Below are 21736 nucleotides of genomic sequence, written 5' to 3' on the forward strand. Positions count from 1 at the left end.
AGTTGGTTTAATCCTATAAGAAAAATTAACATTGCCACAAATCTATAAATGAGTGTGCCCCATTGCTCATTATGAACTTAAACATATTCTTATTTTTAAACTAGGCTACTGAGGAATCCCACATAATATCACCTTTACCAAGTGCAACTACAGAAGTAACTATCATTGTAACTGATGTAAATGATGAAACACCAAGGTTTCGCAGTGACCGATACATTGGAGAAGTTATTGAAAATGCTCAGCAAAATACACCTATAACCTTTTTAGAGGATGCCATACCAGAAGTGTATGATTTTGACCAGGTAATAAAAATAAAAAAACATACAAAAGTCTTTGACTTATATATTATGAGTTTTCCATTAACTAACACATCAATAATGATATTTACAAAATAAAAATAAAGTAGTACTGTGATATTATAACTATAACTACCTATTTAATTATAATATAATAACTACTATTTAATTGTTTTTTATTATTACTTTGATTGTAATAGGTGTACTTTCAATACAGACATTTTAATTTATAACTAAATGATAATGAATGGGTGATGTGCTTGGGGGCCGTTCATAAAATACGTTCGCATACAAGGGGGGGGGGGTCTGGCTGAGTGTGACAAGATGTGACAAGGGGGGAAGGGGGGTATAGGGCAGCGTGACGTTCGCCGTTTATTACATGACATGAGCGCTCACAAAGGGTTTCTTTGTTTTCTGTGCTCTCGATTCAGTAACAAATGAAAATACTATTTCTCTAGAATTTATCATACTCAGCAGGGGGGGGGTTTAGTTTTTGTGACGAAATATTTCTAGGGGGGGTCACAAAAAGTGTGACACAGTGTGACAATGGGGGGGGGGGAGGGGGTCAAAAATGCTGATTTCAGTGTGACGTATTTTATGAACGGCCCCTTGCAAATAATAATACAATTTAAAATATTATATGTATATGAATTTATTATTCATATAATTAACAAATATAATAATTATCCTATGTGTAGGAAATTATATAATTGATTAATTAGTGTGTTTATAATAAACATCTAATGAATGTTATTTTTTCTTAACACTTTATTACACATATTACACTGTCTGTTCTATTTTCAGGGCAAAAATGGCACATTTGAATTATATTTAGTTGGTGATAATGGAATTTTTGATGTTACACCTTTCAAAGGTATAAATGAAGCATCATTTTTAATAAGAGTCAATAATCCACTCTATCTTGATTATGAGAAGGTAGCGGTGATGAACTTTAGTCTGGTTGCCAAGGAAATTGTTACTAAGGATGCTAAAATGAGGTTTGCATACACACAATTTGGAATTTGTATAGTGCATGTATCTTAGTTGTCCTAAGTTTGATTTGTTGTGTATTGATATTTGTTTTAGAATTCAATTACAAAAATGGAAACTCATTATTATTATTCAATACTTATTTTTTTAAAGAAAAACACTTTTTTAACGGATTATAGATATGTATTTATATTTAAACTTATAATTATTTGTACATAATTTTAAATTTAAACCGACGTTTCGCGTGCTTTACAGCGTGCGTGGTCACGGTGACTGAAGACAAAGGTGTTAAATGTCAAAAAGTATTACAGCTGCAGAAAAATGTTGTGTTATCTGTATTTATTTCCCCGGAGTTGGTATCGACTAAAAGATGTAGGGTTTTTGCAGAAATTGCTCACGGTGTCCTCCATTTTCGCGGGTTGTTTATTTTGAGATTTTAATTTGGATATTATTGGATCCCAGGTGTTTGATAATTTTAGGCCGTCCTCTCTATTGAAATTGGCGTGTTTTTTGATTTCAATGGCTTCGCGTACCAATCTTGGGAAGAATCTTTTTTCTTTCGCAAGTACTTTCGGTTGGTCAAAGCGTATGTAGTGATTAGGCCTATCTAGTGTGTGTTCACAGACTGCTGATTTTGTGTGTCGTCTATGTCTTATGTCCGCGATGTGTTCCTTGAGTCTGCTGGACATATTGCGTTTAGTTTGCCCTATGTAAGACAGGCCACAGTCGCAATCCAGTTTGTATATACCTGCATCTTGCAATGGGGTGTTACTTTTGATTGGTCTTAGGAATTGCTGAATCTTCTTGTGCGGCTTGAAAATTGTATTAATGGAAGCTCGTTTTAGGACCCGGCTAATTCTATCTGTAACTCCCTTCACATATGGCAGGTAAGCTGGCTGGCGAGGAACTGTTTGTGTCTTGTTTTTGTTTCTGTGATGCAGCCGGGGGATGCGCAACTTGTTTCGGTGTAGCACCTGTTTGACATGCTGTAGTTCCTCCTTGAGGTGGGCCGCATCACAAAGAGAAGATTCAGCAATTCCTAAGACCAATCAAAAGTAACACCCCATTGCAAGATGCAGGTATATACAAACTGGATTGCGACTGTGGCCTGTCTTACATAGGGCAAACTAAACGCAATATGTCCAGCAGACTCAAGGAACACATCGCGGACATAAGACATAGACGACACACAAAATCAGCAGTCTGTGAACACACACTAGATAGGCCTAATCACTACATACGCTTTGACCAACCGAAAGTACTTGCGAAAGAAAAAAGATTCTTCCCAAGATTGGTACGCGAAGCCATTGAAATCAAAAAACACGCCAATTTCAATAGAGAGGACGGCCTAAAATTATCAAACACCTGGGATCCAATAATATCCAAATTAAAATCTCAAAATAAACAACCCGCGAAAATGGAGGACACCGTGAGCAATTTCTGCAAAAACCCTACATCTTTTAGTCGATACCAACTCCGGGGAAATAAATACAGATAACACAACATTTTTCTGCAGCTGTAATACTTTTTGACATTTAACACCTTTGTCTTCAGTCACCGTGACCACGCACGCTGTAAAGCACGCGAAACGTCGGTTTAAATTTAAAATTATGTACAAATAATTATAAGTTTAAATATAAATACATATCTATAATCCGTTAAAAAAGTGTTTTTCTTTAAATGTGTAAAAGTTATGTAAATAAAAGACAATACTACTTATTTTTTTTACAATTCTTAGATTAAATTTCTTCATCTCAACATTTAATATGCCTATATCTTGTTATATGTAAAATAACATGAAAGCAATAAGTGCAAAACATTTAATTGCAAGTGGCCGAAGTGAATTTTTGCTACAAAGTTCAAAGCCTCTGTATCCTTGATGAGTTTTAAACAAGTAGGTGATCAGCCTTTTGTTCCTGATACATGTCTATAGGTCTTGGGTAAGATACCAAATTAAGACTTATTACTAAGCATGACTTCCTAATGTCAAAACTGTTGTATTTGACTTGAAAGTCATCTTCTTTTTTTGGTGCCTCTCCATTAGTGGAGGTTGGCCGTCAGTCTTGAAGCGTGTCTTGTCACTCGTCAGATGCAGCAAATCTTCCATATTTGCAATACCCACCTACTCTCTATGGTTGCAAAGTTAGGATTTCTTCCTTCTACCAACACGCCATTTAGCCTTGATTTTACTCAGAAGTTGAAAGTCATACTTAACATTAATTCTGAATCTTACTCTAAGGCTGGTTTGATCATTATAAGTATCCATTCGAAAACACTGGTTTAATATAAAATACCATACATCTTCACCATAGAATAAAGATAATATTAAAAACTATTTCAAAACATTGATCCGGTAGTTGGACTTCCATTGCTTACAGCGTTGAGATTTGCCTCGTAATACTAACAGTCTGAATAAAAACTTAGGATGGTATTTTTTCTACCTTTCAGTGTTGTACCAATAACAGTTCATATAAAGGATGAAAATGATAACTATCCAGAATTCACCCAACAATTATACACAGTGTCGATGCCGGAGAATTGTGCTGTGGGCAGTACTGTGGGAAGAGTGCAAGCGCTTGATCATGATTCTGGCAATTTTGGTACTATGGGGATCAGATATACCGGACTTAGTGGGAGTATAGCTCACTTGTAAGTAGTTTTAATAAAACTGTTTAACATTGCACAAAAATTATATTGAGAAAAATATTTATCTACGGCTGTACGGGATTTGAACTAAATTAGTAATTTTTGATAAGGCAATAAAAAAGACGACATCGCACTGGATCTTTTAAAGTTATAACTTTCTATGGCCAACGAAAAATCTTAATAATAATAATAATAATGCTGGAAGCAGCATCGAGTCTTCTGATGTATATCGTAAAAACACTGAAAACTGTATAATAAATAAATAATATTTTTAAACAATATATAACAAGCAGTTATCCTATATGAAAGATAACTATGTTATAATATAAATAATATGTAGTGATTGCCTGGAAGAGATCGCTCGAAAGCGATAAGGCCGCCAATTGCTCTTCTTTTCATTTAACTATGTTTACTTTATATATTGTAATGTATTGGTTACATTGTCTTAATAAATAAATAAATAAAAAAACATATAATGTGCAATTCACACATGGTAGAAGTGAAACCTTCAAAAACAAAGTTTTTATAATTAATCAAATATAAATTAATCATTTTCCACTATCTAAATGTGTGTGTTCTTTAAAAACAGTATATTTTAATGATACATTTTAATTTATAAGTTTAATATAAATCTTTAATTTGGCAAAAACTAAAACAGCGAAAGTTTGAAATTCGATCAAATGAAAAAGCGGCAGTAAATAGAGGCTGTATAATGCCTCCTATCTCATTTTCTCCCACGTTAAATCTTATGAATTGATGTTTCTGTCTCTCTTTACCGCTGCATCCGGTTTGAAATCACGACGATTCTATAGAAGTTTATCTATCTCATTTTCTCCCACGTTAAATCATATGAATAATGTTTCTGTCTCTTTTTACTGTCGCTTTTCCGTTGCATCCGGTTTGAAATCACAACGATTCTAAAGAAGTTTCACTTCAATAATAATGTTTCAGGTTAAATTTGAACCCAATATCTGGAGAAATAACAGTAAAGCAGGCAGGTGGAGGCAGCTTTGACCGGGAACTGATATCGCAACATTATATTACTGTTGAAGCTAGAGATGATTTGGTAAAGTTATATTTAATTTTATAAACCATTTACACCAGAGTTACTTAAGACATCACTTATAGCAGAATTTAAAAGACCGTACCAACTCTTAAAGGCCGGCAACGCATTTGCGAGCCTTCTGCTATTATATGTGTCCATAGATGGCCGTGATTACTTCTAATTTAAATATGTATGTCGCAGTCAACTAGATTAATAAATAAAATAAAAATTAAAAAGCCTTTTATTTCCGGTATTTAAAGTTTACACTTCTTACAATTTATTTTAGTGTTAGTTCATGTAGTTGAATCTATGTTAGTATAATTTCTCTTTCCTTTACTTAATAGTATGTGTACCTAAATTTCTATATATTTGTTACTGGAACCCCAAGTTGGGGGTAGACCTGCTCCATTTATCTCTGTCTTCAGCTACTTTCCTCCAATTTTGTACAGCTATCGCTTTAATGTCGTCTTCCCATCGTGTAATAGGTCTACCTTTTGTTCTATTGCCTAGTGGGCCTTTCCAGAAAGTTACTTTTTTAGTCCATCTATGATCAGTTTAAATTTGAACTCAATATCAATAAAGAGCGTACAAATTCTCAAAAGGCCGGCAACGCACTCGCGAGCCCTCTAACATCGAGAGTCTCCATGGGCGGCGGTATCACTTAACATCAGATGAGCCTCCTGCCCGTTTGCCTCCTGTTCTATAAAAAAAAAGTTAGCCGGACAACATGTCTTGCCCACTTCTGCCCAAGGCTGTATAGCCTTTTAACTTAACAGCGCCGTTTAACTTCCGGCCAAAAACAATTGTCTTCTTATCTATAACAAGTAAAACCTTTTTTGTGAGATTATTTGATTTATTTAATATTTTTTAGGGTAAAGGCAATAGAAACACTGCACAGCTCATAATAAATGTAGATGATGTAAATGACAATGCACCAATGTTTTTGGCAAACAAATATGAAGCAAGATTGCTCGAGAATGAACTTCAGTTTGAGAATCCGTTGGTTTTGGAAGCTAGGGATTTGGATTTAAATGGTAAGTATTAAATAAAAATTATTAAATTAATTCCACGAATATTTTAATTTTAACGATAAATAACTTAATTGAGGAAATATAGTACCAAAAAATATTACGTAGTTAAACGAAAGAACTTACAACGAACTAAACGAAAATAATTAAAACTATTAGATTACGTATTTTTTTGGTTCTTTTTGAGCATCTAGTTCTATTTTGGAACAAAAGAAAAGCCTTTATCAAAGTAAAAAAATTACAGATTTGTGATTATTATATAACATTTCATCTTTAATAAAAAACATTTGTGCAATTCATACATGGTAGAAGTGAAACCTTCAAAAACAAATATAAATTAATCATTTTCCACTATCTAAATGTGTGTGTTCTTTAAAAACAGTATATTTTAATTATACATTTTAATTTATAAGTTTAATATAAATCTTTAATTTGACAAAAACTAAAACAACGAAAGTTTGAAATTCGATCAAAAAAAAAGCGGCAGTAAATAGAGGCTGTATAATGCCTCCTATCTCATTTTCTCCCACGTTAAATCATATGATGAATTGATGTTTCTGTCTCTCTTTACCGCTGCATCCGGATTGAAATCACGACGATTCGAAAGAAGTTTATCTATCTCATTTTCTCCCACGTTAAATCATATGAATTAATGTTTCTGTCTCTTTTTACTGTCGCTTTTTCGTTGCATCCGGTTTGAAATCACAACGATTCTAAAGAAGTTTCACTTCAAAAATAATAAATTACCCATACAAAAAAGCAAATATTCAAGTTGTTTGTTAGAAAATTTAAAATTTATTATGTCAACCTGCATACCTTGCACCTTCACACAAAAAAAACTTATAAAATTGAAACATATAGATTATAGATATTAATTTGTGGCTAGCATTTGTGGCATATATTTAAGTCCAGTACATAATTTAATTTATAAGAAATTTTAGTATGTATAAATTTTAGGAACGAAAAACAGTCACATAGAGTACGCAATAGTAGGTGGAGACTACAAAAGCAACTTCTCAATAGACCCAAATTTGGGCATCATCACACCCGTCACAGGACTCGATTTTGAGCTCATACCAGGAGATAACACTAACATACGACCAATACATTTAACTGTAAGAGATTCATATTTGACCTTGATATTTTAGAAAAAAATTAGTAACATATTTAAACCTTTGTAGCAGTGTTGGCTTCGTGACTTCAACGTGCGACTCTCATCTCTGATGTCGTTGGTTCGATCCCCAATTAACTTTCTGTCTGTGCACATATGACCAATAGCAATAATCAATAATAATCTTTTATATATAAAATTCTTGTGTCACGGGGTTAGTAACCGAACTCCTCCGAAACGGCTCGACCGATTCTCATGAAATTTTGTGTGCGTATTGGGTAGATCTGAGAATCGAACATCTATTTTTCATCCTCCTAAATGTTAAGGGTGGTCCACCCCTAAATTTTTTTATTTATTTTTTAGACAAAATTTTTCGTTTTTATTTTTTTACGATACACCATACAAAAATACATGCAACCCTAAATTTTCACCCCTCTACCAATCATCCCTTATGTTTTGTTTGTTAATAATAAACTTTAATTTTTTGGCACAAAAACATGGCAAAACAACGTTTGCCGGGTCAGCTAGTAATATAATATATATATATATGTTATATTTTTTTTATGTATTATTAAAATATCTAGGTCCGTGCACGTGATTTCGGATCGCCGCCATTATCGTCGACCGCGCCCGTGACGATATACGTACAAGACGTAAACGATCACGCACCTGCCTTCACTCAAATGATGTACAAACGAGCCATACCCGAAGACATGCCCGGTGGCACTAGTGTTATTGAGGTATTTAAACCATCTATAAAGATTAGTTATATTCATGACCTTAAAATAAAAACTATACTATATACCATGTTGTTTCAGTAATTCATTTGTAAGCAATTATTTTAATTCGTGTAATTTAAACAATAAATAAATAATTTACTAAGAAAAACCGAGAACAATATTAACCGTTAAACTATTGATAAAACATTATAATGGACATCTATAACCTTATTATAGAACCAAGACTAACGGGTTCGTTGCCATGGTTACTATTGTTACGAAAACGTAATTATTGAAACAATCACGCTACTATTTGTTAGTATACGTTTTATATCAACTTTAATTATACTCTCATATTCATAAAAATCTAACAGTAATTGCGCCATTGTAACTATAATATTTATCTATCTCTTTTCATCACAGCCATATTCACTGTGTGGCAGAAAGAGACGAAATAGTAATTTAGTTATTGTGAATATAGTATACGGAAGATCGCTACAACATCCTTAACCATTGTTTCTTACCGATTTTTATATGGTTTACAGGTTAAGGCTCGCGACAACGACGGTTCATCACCAAATAACCGAATCGTGTATCGCATACAACGTGGGGCTAGTGACAAATTTGTCATTGACTCACGCACTGGAGTCATATCTGTGTCTAATGGCTCTAGTCTGGATCCAGATAAAACTGATCCTAAAGTCACGCGATATACGCTTACAGTGGTAGGTATTTTTAATATTCAAATTAATGTTAAATTCATACTACAAAAATGTAGTTTTTTGAGTGTATCTTAATTTTGCGACTAAATATTGTTTTAAATGTTGTACTTAGAATTGAATTGTCAAGTTTTTCAGAATACATATCAGTATAAATCACGTTTTGCGTCCAAATGCATAATTGACATCTTACTGTTTTATTTATAAAATATTCTTCGTCTTCAAATATAATTCTGATTTTTGTTCATACTCACTGTTTAAATATATTTATTTAAAGTTATAAATTAGTCTTTTGTTAGTCAGCTTTATAACAAAATTCAACATATTTTCGTTACGTTTTAAAAACATAATAGGTGGCATTGGACGGCGGTATCGGTGACCAACAATTAAGTGCTGCGGTTCTCGTGAACATAACAATAGTTGATGTTAATAATAAGGCACCAGTTTTACTTGAACCGGGGACTATACAAGTCATGGAGAATATGCAGGTATTACAATCATTAATTATTTACAAGAATTATACAGAAATCTTTTCCATATTTCCATATTTTTAAATATAGACTAATATAATGTATAGTCCTACTATAGCTAAAAAATACGTGAACAGTTTTATATTATAAGATCGTTTGCCTAGATCGATTTAGCGTGCTATTTTGACGTCGACGTCATGTCATAGTTACAGAAGTGAAGTGGCAGAGACATAACGATCATGTTACAAATACTAAAATCTAAGGCCCAGACCTAGAAGCGTATGGCAACACTGTTTTTTTTTTGTTTTGAGTAATTATATGTGAATTTATTTTATAAAATATTAAAAAAATCCAATTGGAGTTCCCATTGAAAATATATAATAATTGTCTATGGCAATTTATAAGTAATGTAAGCTTATAAAAAGCCGCCATCTTGTTTGTTAACTAACAAGGTGGTTTGAATTTAAAGATGTGAATCGAATTCTGTTTGTTGGTGAAAAAAATATGAAAGTAGTAGTAGTTAAGTAGTGTTTATTGGCGAGCGTAACTTTTAATGATACTTTTTTGTAAAATATTTGGGTATTCTTTACATAACGTGCACAAAAACATGTGAATGGACAACATAAGTTTTGCCTTTGAGCTATAGCAAGTTACACTTTTTAATTTAAGGTTGGCGCAATAATATTCCGCGCTTTAGCTTATGACCCAGATGACCAGCCAGTACTAAGATATTCCATAGACAAAGCAAACAGTTATGCCCGTAATGAAGATGGCGTACAAGTTCTACCCACAGACTATGACTTCCTAGCTCTATGGGATTTGAATACTGTAGATGGTTCTTTACGGATTGTAAGGTATGATAAGATTTTTCAATACTCTGTATAGCTGTACCATGTTTTTCCAATATAGACCTAATAGCTTCAGTGTCATGTGTAAGTCTCATCAGTGAGGTCATAGGCTCGAACCCCATAATCATAAATAAACTATCTATCTATGTGCATTGATCACTCTCTTCTATGGTGAAGAAAAACATCATGAGGAAACCGGGCTGTCTGACTGTTTTTATGGGTGCCCGCTTCGTTGGCTTGTTTGCCCCCCTTTTGTAATAAAACATATTAAACAATCTTTACCCATTTCAGAGTTCTTGATAGAGAAAAAGTGGAACTTATAAAACTAGTATTAACAGTAGAAGATATGGCGGCCATACAAAGTGGGCCGAGGCAGCTCGCGTCAACGACCTTAACAATCATTGTGTTGGATCAGAATGATAATAATCCGAAGTTCAGGAAACCATTCTATAAAACATCTATACCGGAGAACTCGAAAAATGGCGCCCATATTGAGACTCTGTTGGCAGACGATTTGGATAAAAATCGATCTATGACTTATATTATCGAAGGTGAATTAAGAGGCAAATTATAATTTTTTTTTAATATTTTTTTTTAATTTAAAAATAATTAAAACTAAAAAGGTTCAATAACTTATTAAATTAGTTTTTTATATTTATTTTTAAAGTCGGGTTAATGTGTATTATGAATACTACATCTATTTTTTTCTTAACGTATTAACAGGTACAAATGCATCATTAGGCCTCGTGCACATAGACAAAAAATCTGGTGAAGTTGTTGTGTCAAACAAAATTGATCACGAAATATTTCCTTGGATCAATTTGACAGTTAAGGCCACAGACGGCGGAATACCGCCGCGACATGCGATGGTGGATTTGTTTATACAGGTAAAGTTATATTTTATTATAAATTTTGTTTCCTCTTGTAAAAGGCCTCTAATCCAAATTCTGTCATCCAATATTTAGTGATAGATTATCAATTTGTTATTATGATTACCAATCTATTTGTAAGTAAATAATATCGTTATTATAACACGATGACACGTTAAAGCAAACATTATTACTGCGTTTATGTGCCCATGGTGCACTGAAAATGTTTATCAAATGAAAAACGGCTTAATGTAGAAAGTTGCCAATACTTGTTGACTGTCGAAGTAGTCTTCGTTCCTATCTTCACATCGTCGCATTCAATGGAACCACTGACAAAAGCAGTTAGCACATTCTTCTATGGCATTTTCTAACGCTTTCAGCTTCAGATCTTCTTCATTTCTCTTTAAAAGTTCAATATAGTTACGCTTATTATCTATTTGTAAATATTTCTTAGTATGGTACGCACTTTGTAAGTATGTGTGTGTGTTACATATCCATTGCCCTCCTTTTGCCCCGCATAACTAATACCGGTACCACCGGTAAATGCAACACCGTAATAAAAGAAGATGGACAACTTTATCAGGAGCTTTGATCGGACACCTCATATCGGACCGGTCAAACTTCCATTAGTATTAAGTATAATATAGATAATTGTCGCGCATCTAATATCGGGCCGACTTATTTATCATATTTAGTTAAGTTATCAATTATTGTAAAATTTAATTAAAGCATTATATCCATTTTTTTTGGGATTCACCGCTGGCCCTCACTTAACTTGTGTGTATTCAAATGATTGTTGGCTTGGTTTGTAAAGAGGTGTATTTGTAAATTATAGGTATTAGATGAGAATGACAATAATCCAGTATTCGAGGTACAGCAATTCGAGTACCGTGTGAAGGAAGATATTCAGCCCGGTACAGTTATCGCAAATATCGTAGCCAGCGATGCTGACTCCAACGAGTATGGGAAGATCACGTATTTACTCGATCGAGTATCGACGCAGGTAAAAAACCTATTTACGAACGATTATTAAAATAAATTAATTTATTCCTAAGTAATTTTAGCGGAGACAGAAAATCGTAGAAATAAAAGGAGTGGTGGTTAAGCTATTCAATCCTGGTCATGCACAAAAATAGCCTTATGTTTTTTTTAATACAAAAATATGCTATATAATGCATGCCTTTCTTATAAGTACTTAAATGCAGCTCCTTACAAACATTTTGTTAAACAAAAAGACTTGGTTATTAAAAGAGTGGAGGAGAATTAATTGCCAGTGCGTCTCATCCTTTCTACGCCTTTGATTTGAGAACTGGCAGTAAATGAAAATTTAGAAGCATTTAAAATGTATTTTTTTATTGACGTTCATAAAAGCTACCATTACACCATGTCCTATATCTTCTTTAATTATATAGGACATTTACGTATTTAAAAAAAAACACTTTTGTTGTACATTGTGTTACCTAAATTAATTGACGAATTTAAAATGTATCAGAGCTTCTTGCCAAAAATGCCTCCCAAATATTAAATCTTTAATCGTTGAGAAACCGAATTATTATTGTAGGGATTTGTGATATACAATAACTTAAGCAGGCTTTTCAATTTAAAATTATCAAACAAATTGGCACGAAGGTTCGTTTACTGCATTTTACGATAGCTTTTAGCCACTATCGACGCCAAATTTCCTTCATTAGTTTTGCTTAGCTTTGCTCATTATTTTTCAGGGAAAATTCCTAATTAACGCTGAAACAGGAGCGCTAACAGTGTCTGAATGGTTGGATAGAGAGACCCAAGCGACCTATAACCTCGTAGTTGAGGCGTGGGATAACTACCAATTCGGTTATCTCAGTGGCGAAAGCAGAAACGCATTCAAACAACTTGTGTAAGTAGAAAATAATATATTTTCTAAAACGTTTATTGTTTTTTTAATATATTTTAAGTAAAATAAAAGAAAGGGTTTATCATACAATTTCTTACTTTTTTCATAGATTAAGTGTCTTTATAGCAAACGATTTGTATTAAAAAAGGTTGTCTATATAAATTATATAAGATATCAAATTTATAGTCAAACAAACGCGTGCACACAGCGAATACGATTGTTAAATGCTTTTATTATGTTTTATGTTAATTTTTAAAGTATGTGCGTACTCATACATTGATGCATACTTAAGGTACTAATACGACTTATTTGATTAGATTTTCCTTTCCTATTTTTACAGTAAGTGAATAGTCATACAATAAAAAACTTCTTATATATAAAATTCTTGTGTCACGGGCTTAGTAACCGAACTCCTCCGAAACGGCTCGACCGATTCTCATGAAATTTTGTGTGCGTATTGGGTAGGTCTGAGAATCGAACAACATCTATTTTTCATTCCCCTAAATGTTAGGTCCACCCCTAAATTTTTTACGTTATTATTTTTTTACGATACACCATACAAAAATACATGCAACCCTAAATTTTCACCCCTCTACAATCATCCCTTATGTTTTTTTTTGTTAATTATAAACTTTAATTTTTTGGCACAAAAACATGGCAAAACAACGTTTGCCGGGTCAGCTAGTATTAATATAAAATTTAAAGTTAAAACGTAATCTATATGTCAAGAAGAACAATAAAATTCTTAAGGACGATCGAGTTATATCCTTACACTTTTTGTTTCAGTGTGACGGTGGAAGATGTGAACGATAATGCACCAGTTCTCAATTTACCAGACGACTGTACGACTATAAGTGAATTTCACAAACATAGAGAACCGATTGTATCAGTATCGGCGACGGATGCCGACGACAACAACTTGCCAAATGGGAGAGTTCAGTTCCATTTGGTTGGCGGAAAGGGACATGGTAATTATATTTTTAATAATGATATTTTCTAGAATTTGCAAAGAAACGTTTATTGCATTAAAGCAGACACATATTATATAAATAATACAAACACAATGAATTTAATCAAAAGCTATACTCTGAACAAAACAAAATTTAACTTAACAGGAATCGTAATGACAAATCCATCTGCGCCGGACGTTTGCACTGGCTGTGTTTAAATATTAAGTATTATTACTTAATAATTAATCACGAAAATTATTGTCGGACGACGGTAGTACATACATATATGTCGGCGTTCCGCCATAATTATCACGTCCAGACTCCATTATAATGAAAACACACAACTAGTATCACTTGATTTATTTATCACACGATTTTAGCACAATAACTAACTCAAAATGCGAGCTGCCATCTTATTTATACAAACCAACTGTCGTTTTAAATTTTAACGTTTAACAACTGTAAATTCATGTAATCAAAATTACTGTACAATTAATTACGAAATATAGTTTAAAAATCAACATTAATATTATAATGAATTTTACATAATTCCAAATGATTTATTTTACACAAATTACTTTACTTTACAATTTATTTTAATAACAAAACGACCATTAATAATAACAAAGTTCGTCGACAGATGGCGTTATTTACAAATATAAACATGGTAATTATTACACAGAATAATGTGTTTAGAATAACAAAACGACCATTAATAATAACAACGTTCGTCGACAGATGGCGTTATTTACAAATATAAACATGGTAATTATTACACAGAATAATGTGTTTAGAATTTACTTTGAAAGTTTCTAAAGTTATATAAAAATCAATCTAAATATTATTAACATGATTTTATATTAATTGGCGCCCATACGGCCATACTGACTCCAGCGCGTCCCTTGCGCTGTTTTAGGTTGTAACAAATTTAAACAAGGCAATTATCATTACAATTAGCCAACACATAAAGGCATTACTCATTACATCTAGCCAACACATAAGGCATCGCTTATCACGAGATCTAGCCAACACATAAGGCATCGCTCATCACGAGATCTAGCCAACACATAAGGCATCGCTCATCACGAGATCTAGCCAACACATAAGGCATCACTCATCACGAGATCTAGCCAACACATAAGGCATCACTCATCACGAGATCTAGCCAACATATAAGGCATCACTCATCACGAGATCTAGCCAACATATAAGGCATCACTCATTACGAGATCTAGCCCACACACAAGGCATCACTCATTTAGAGATCTAGCCCACACACAAGGCATCACTCATTTAGAGATCTAGCCCACACAAGGCATCACCCATCCTGGGTTCAGCCAACAAGACCAGGATCAAGGATACGCATGGTGGCCAGCCAGCGTTTTAGGAAGGATATTGGATAGGTAAAACACATTTTTATTTTTTCATAAACATGTCAATGCATATACATAAAATAATTATTACCTTTAATTAGATTAGTTATTCAGTAATTCAATGCAATTACCTAGATCCAAAAACGTCAGTAGAAGAGGTCGAGGCCTCCTCACATAAAACTCTCCGACAAATCTTCCGCCGATACGGTCAATTCGACTGAAGTATAAACTCATGGCGTTCAAAGAATTGCTCCAATTGGTTACTCAACCAACCACAACATGTAAACCGCCTCGGCCTGCTGACATCTAGACTAAGAATTATAAAGCAGTTCTTCTCAAAAGCAGTCTAATGACAGAATATACCGATACCCGTTCTCTTTAAAAAAAGATATATTAAAAATTAAAACCCACAGTAAAATGGTATCACAAAATACTTGATATATATTTTTTTGTCATCACACTATTATCACATTAGTTATTCACATCAAATTACATTCATGCACCTGATGTTCGTCAAAAATATTAGAAGGTTTAATTTTACAATTACTTTTACAGTTACATTTACAACTTAAATTCAAATCTTAATTACTCATATCTGTAACGTATGGAATGTTTCGCTTATGATGGTTGATATAAAATGCACACTTAAGTTTTTAGTAATGGGCCAAACCCAGCATAATAGAATAAGAACGAAAAGTGGGTAGAACGAATACGCAACGTACGGTAGACAAAAATCACTGCATTTTGATGTGTAGAATGTAACTGAGCTGAAGAGAAAGCGTTTTGGATTGAGTATTCATACAAAGTTGATATTTGTCATGACAACTATGAATAAAATTAAAATAAAACACGTTTATTTTGGAACATAAGATCGTCAAGGTATCACATTTTCCACGTCACCAAATTCGATCCCGTAGGCATCCCTACTCATTGGCAAAGAAGACAGGGTGTAGGCCGAGAGAAAAAGCCGACGTAAAAAACTCTCGGTAATTTTTAAAATAAAATAAGTCATCAAACAATACTACAACGCTCATAGCAAATTAATTAGAAGTAGCTTGCCCAGCACTAGTCCTAGGCCCTTTCATCAACTAGACAATCGCTGACTTTATAGTAAGCCTTTTTACACAGCTCCTCTTTTTAATACATTTCCCAAATTTATTAAAAGACAGATACAAGAGCATCTGGGATTTTATATTAAAGAAGAGAATCCCTTTTCCCAAAAAGAATTAGTAACTAAACCACTCAAATCAAATTTAATTTTTTTTTTTTTGTGAGCAGTTAACGTCTCCAAATATTTGAATGTTCAAATTTATATTTACAACTTTGATTTGGATTTTACTTTGCACTATGTGCAAAATATTAGAGAATGTTTATAATGACCGATATAAAATTCTCTTTTCACTTTCAGCGATGACGAAAAGTAAAAATACATAAATTTACCGAAAGACATACGTAAATATTAAACACAAAAGCTGTTTTTTTTTTAATAGTGTCATCTGATTAGGGAATTCCGTGAAAGCCAGATTCTATATCTAAGCATCTGTAATATCGGGCTCTGCCTAATCTCTAAATTTGGTCTGCTAATATCTCTAACCGCACTTGAATTCAACACGCAAAGATCAACGCAAAGTTGGTTCGTCCCGTTCTTTTTCTCGATTCATAAAATTCATATCTTATTATGACTTTCTCGAATTAATTGACAATTTTAATAGTTTTAAAAAGTCTTATACCTTTCTTTGAACAATTAATTACATATTTTGTTGTAGTAAGTTTAATAAATGAACAATACTTAATAGTTTAATTTAGCGAGTTACATTCGTCATTTTGACGGTAGTAGCAATTTTACTCTAGATGACCCACACAACGGCAGAAATCTCATTTAATAAACTGTGCCATGAAAACCGGTATTATTGTTACTGAATTATGACGAAATAACGTTATGCTTAGACGGATTTCTCACTTTGCAGTCCCGGTAACGCGACAACGACAAACGACCCGGTTTAAGAAAGTGAAACGAACGAATTGATCTTTTGAAGATACTATAACACGGGATCTTTGTAATATCATTATATTTACTCTACTTTCGATTTTACGCCTACGAAATATTATAAGAACTGATAAGAATTTATTTAGTGAATCAGAGGTAATTCTCAGTTACTCAGATCGAAAAAACTCAGGGTAAATACCTGTGATCACCGCAACCATTACCTCGGCGTCGGTAGCATATGGTCGAATCCTCTTAAAAAGCGTCCGTGCCATTATTAGCATACTCTGCGTAACGGCTTGCTTGGTCCGAAGTGTAGTTGCGCCATTTCTGCACGTCATCTGCGTACCGAAATTCGTTGCCAAACGTATGGATCAGCTCCTCCTTCACTTGCTCCCAGGTGGTTGAATGCAGAGACCAGGTGTCAGCCCATGTTTTGGCTCGTCCTCTTAACTGCAAAATGGCCTTCATTCGAGCTTCATGTGGAGGGACCATCAGCTTCGTGATAGTTTCGTCTACGTTAGCGCACCAGTCCCTGATGTCGTGCGATCTCTCATCAGGGTTAAACGGAGGTAGGTAGAAGTCATGGTGCCGTCGGAGGGTTGCATCATCTGCTGATAGTGTTGCTTTCACAGCGCTTGTCGCGGCAGTCTTCGTAATGGAGGTCAAGAGACCCATCACTTGTTCCATAGTGAAGGTCGTGTCGTTTGAAGAGTCCGAAGTCTCTTGGGGATGTGATCCCACCGCTGCTGTCGGCGTTCCGCCATAATTATCACGTCCAGACTCCATTATAATGAAAACACACAACTAGTATCACTTGATTTATTTATCACACGATTTTAGCACAATAACTAACTCAAAATGCGAGCTGCCATCTTATTTATACAAACCAACTGTCGTTTTAAATTTTAACGTTTAACAACTGTAAATTCATGTAATCAAAATTACTGTACAATTAATTACGAAATATAGTTTAAAAATCAACATTAATATTATAATGAATTTTACATAATTCCAAATGATTTATTTTACACAAATTACTTTACTTTACAATTTATTTTAATAACAAAACGACCATTAATAATAACAAAGTTCGTCGACAGATGGCGTTATTTACAAATATAAACATGGTAATTATTACACAGAATAATGTGTTTAGAATAACAAAACGACCATTAATAATAACAACGTTCGTCGACAGATGGCGTTATTTACAAATATAAACATGGTAATTATTACACAGAATAATGTGTTTAGAATTTACTTTGAAAGTTTCTAAAGTTATATAAAAATCAATCTAAATATTATTAACATGATTTTATATTAATTGGCGCCCATATATACTATCACAGACACAAATTTTGTAATTTTTAATCGCGTTGAATCTGCGACGTATATTAAATCCCCTTTGTGTAAGAGGAACATTACCATCTTAGTTGAATAACCTTAGAAAATGGTTTGGTTAAACCTTCGCAAGGAGATGGCCCTATAAGAAAAAGAACATTATTTGACACTACTAATTTAGTAAATATAATTCATTAATTATTAAAATATTAAAGTAAATAACGCCGAGAGTTGGGCATTTGGCTTGTAAGAACAATTTTTGCAGTATAATTCCGTGCGTTTAAATTTGTACTTATTATGACGAGGTTTGGAATGCCGAGTGTCAAAATAGAGGTAACATAAAATTATATTTAATTTATTTTTTTATTTATATTACATTCTAGATCTCTTCCGTTTCGAGCAAGTCGGTGGTGATGCGAATACAGGTCGTTTGTTCGCAAAACAGTCTTTAAAAGATAGATTTGGGAACTACAGTCTTTTGGTGGAAGCGAGGGATTTGGGCATTCCGCCGAATTCAGTTAGAGGCGAACTGAGACTGTGTGTCACAGATTATAATGACCATGCACCGATGTTTGTGCATCCACCGAATAATATTACTATCAAAGTTCCAGAGGTAAATGTTTTCCGTTAGTTCAAATTACACATCTTTAAAACATAACAAAACTCAAAGCACATATTTTTTCTATTGTTAGTGTCGTTTTTTCTAAAAAACGTAGAATAAAATTTTTGAAAAGATTTCTATCATAAGTACACACATATTTATTTTCATACTGTCAAATAGTATTTCATAATTATAATCGTTTGACAAATACTGATGCCTCGCAGTTATTGTCATAAATAGTCCATATTCCTTCCAGTCAATACTTTTAATCTAGTTTTGTCAACATTATAGCGCGTACTTTTAGACACAATATATAGATATTTGACGTTTAAACAAAAAATATACTACTAACCTTCAATAGTAAAGTTTGCTAATAAAGATTACTCAAAAGCACTAAAAATTATAATAGTCTTTAAAATCGGTAATCGGTTTTCCACAGAACGCAACAATCGGTACAATAGTTGTAACAGTAAAGGCCATAGATTCTGATATTGGCCCAAACGGGGCTGTGCGATATCGCATGAGACGAGATCCCACCTTCTCAATACATCCTAGTACCGGCTCCTTAAAGACTGTTCTGCCGCTTGACAGAGACAAACAGTCAGTTTATCAGGTATGTTAAAATTATTAATATGAATATTTAGGATAATTGTTTGGCCATGAAAAGTATTGTATATGTCGCAGTAATCTTGACGCACTTGATTGAATATCGATCTTTAATTAACTGTCTAGAGATTCAATTTATTCTCTGATTTAACTACTTTACTGCGACATATATATCACGCTGAGCTTTCAAGAGAGATAGAATAAATACAACAATATATTCTATCTCTATATATATATAATATTATTACTTTTTACTGCTGAATTTTAAAACCTTATTTAAATCATGAGTTAAATTATTTTTTTAGCTTAGAATAGAAGCATATGATCTAGGTCTACCAACTCCGCTAAGTTCGGAAATTGATCTGACAATATACGTACAGAACGTAGATAACTACAAGCCAAGGTTCCCATACAAACACGCATACATTAATATAACAGAAAATGTTGCCAACTACAGCACAATATTACCCCGAGTTATAGACAGAGATGAAATCGATAGGGGAGATGAACCAGTGTTGCCAGTTTGTTATTATATTGTTGAAGGTGATGGGGATGCCATGTTTCAGTTGGATAGGAGTACATACAGGTATGTTTTTTACATATAAAAGTTCAATAGCGAAAAGGATCTTAAAATGTTTTGATTACTGCATATTCAAGCAGTTTTAACTGTTTTTAACACGAACTTATTTACGTAACTCTATTGAATAGAATAGCTGACTCAACGAATTTAGAGGGAAAACCTAAAAATTTAGGAATTTCAAGGAAAATGCATCTGGATGTTAAAATATTATTTATATCTGGTGTTGATTTATGATAAAAGGTTTTTATTGAATAATTTACTTACTTCAGATCACACACAATTAATAGAAACAGAAATAGTCTTTGACGCCCGTATTTCAATGTATTACGACGTACGGTACGTAAGTTTTAACGTACGGTATTCATGATCACTAAATCTCGAATCTAAATCTCTCTTCACCCTCAATACTAAAAATTTCCCAAACGGCGCCATCCTTAAGATATTTTATATGATACCTTTTTTCTGGAATTCAAAATAATACAAGTATTTTTTTAAACACTTAGTTTTCGATCTGAGATTGTGGATTAATTATTGGGTTCGCGTTAAAATATATAAAATAGAAATTGCTATTTCAGGTTAGCCTCAAAACCGCTAGATAGAGAGCAAAAATCGAACTATACCCTCACAGTATTCGCGTCAGAGGACTGCTTGAACGAACCCAAATATAACGCGCAGACAGACGCGGGCAGTACATTGACCGTACATATATATGTGAATGATGTTAATGATAATTCTCCTAAATTTATGAGTAAAATATTCACGGGAGGAATCACCACGGAAGCCGATTTCGGTATCGAGTTTATGTATGTCAAGGTTAGTCACACAAATCTTTTAACTATCGCTTATATTGAATACATTTAGTTTCTCTCATTTATATAAAATAAAAAATAGTGTGACTGTGAAACATCAATTGAAGAATATTGCCACATTAACATTCAGCCGTAGTGAGCAGGGAAGTGGACGACTTAGACTATATTATACTATACTAGCTGACCCGGCGAACTTTGTTCCGCCTTAATGGCAATAAATAAGCAGTTTGGGTTTTTTTATTGGAAAAAATACAAAAAAATTAAATACCTACATTAATCATTCATTATTATTTCTGTATTTTAGTACATAGGTTGCTCTTCACTTAAGTACCTTGTGATACACATTTTTTCATTTTTTGTTTTATTATCAGGCGCAAAAACAAACAACGCTGATGGTCTTCCGACCCGTGAACATGCCACGTATAATTGACCATGGGAAAAACATGAATGTTCTAGATTTAAACCACAAACTTTTAAGGATTGGCCTTGTGATTTGTTGATGGTCATGGCAAATGCAAGACGTATCGGAAATTGAAGTCTTTTAAATTCAAACGGCATATCGGTTGGGATCATCGGGATCCTCGGAATAAGAACTTCCTCACCTTTGAATTTTCCTATCATTATCGTAGCGTAAATTACATTGTTCTTCAATTTTCTAACCACCAAACGCATACCATTATGTAGTTCAGGTCATCTACATCTTTATTCTTTTTCTTCTTTTTTATCAGTAAGCAATGTAACTCTCATGTTTGTTGTCAGCTGCAGTTTCGTCACATAGCGCCATAGATTTGACGATTTGAGGCAAGCGTTTATTTCGTCGACAGCCGTAGATCTTGGAATTACTGGCAGTATTTGGCGGAAATCGCCAGACA

General features: G+C 33.4%; 1 protein-coding gene and 1 long non-coding RNA gene across 3 annotated transcripts in view; both read left to right on the forward strand.

The window, feature by feature from the left end:
* The window catches only part of LOC110996747 (cadherin-23), a 43184-nt gene that overhangs the window by 15731 nt on the left and 5717 nt on the right, over positions 1-21736 (forward strand). For both annotated transcript variants that reach the window (XM_022264571.2, XM_022264572.2), the window contains exons 7-25: positions 105-302; positions 1101-1294; positions 3735-3935; positions 4884-4998; positions 5849-6011; positions 6963-7120; positions 7701-7856; positions 8381-8560; positions 8908-9042; positions 9694-9878; positions 10164-10423; positions 10596-10759; positions 11577-11744; positions 12463-12620; positions 13404-13585; positions 18652-18881; positions 19309-19482; positions 19781-20061; positions 20631-20868. In XM_022264571.2, the coding sequence (XP_022120263.2) occupies positions 105-302; positions 1101-1294; positions 3735-3935; positions 4884-4998; positions 5849-6011; positions 6963-7120; positions 7701-7856; positions 8381-8560; positions 8908-9042; positions 9694-9878; positions 10164-10423; positions 10596-10759; positions 11577-11744; positions 12463-12620; positions 13404-13585; positions 18652-18881; positions 19309-19482; positions 19781-20061; positions 20631-20868 (3540 nt within the window). The remainder of the gene's footprint in view (positions 1-104; positions 303-1100; positions 1295-3734; positions 3936-4883; positions 4999-5848; positions 6012-6962; positions 7121-7700; positions 7857-8380; positions 8561-8907; positions 9043-9693; positions 9879-10163; positions 10424-10595; positions 10760-11576; positions 11745-12462; positions 12621-13403; positions 13586-18651; positions 18882-19308; positions 19483-19780; positions 20062-20630; positions 20869-21736) is intronic.
* Positions 17244-18184, forward strand: LOC123689812. The gene is made up of 2 exons (XR_006750695.1): positions 17244-17496; positions 17560-18184. It is a non-coding gene; the product is annotated as an uncharacterized LOC123689812 (long non-coding RNA).

This window comes from Pieris rapae, chromosome 15, assembly GCF_905147795.1.
Source record: "Pieris rapae chromosome 15, ilPieRapa1.1, whole genome shotgun sequence".
In the NCBI taxonomy this organism is placed as follows: domain Eukaryota; kingdom Metazoa; phylum Arthropoda; class Insecta; order Lepidoptera; family Pieridae; genus Pieris; species Pieris rapae.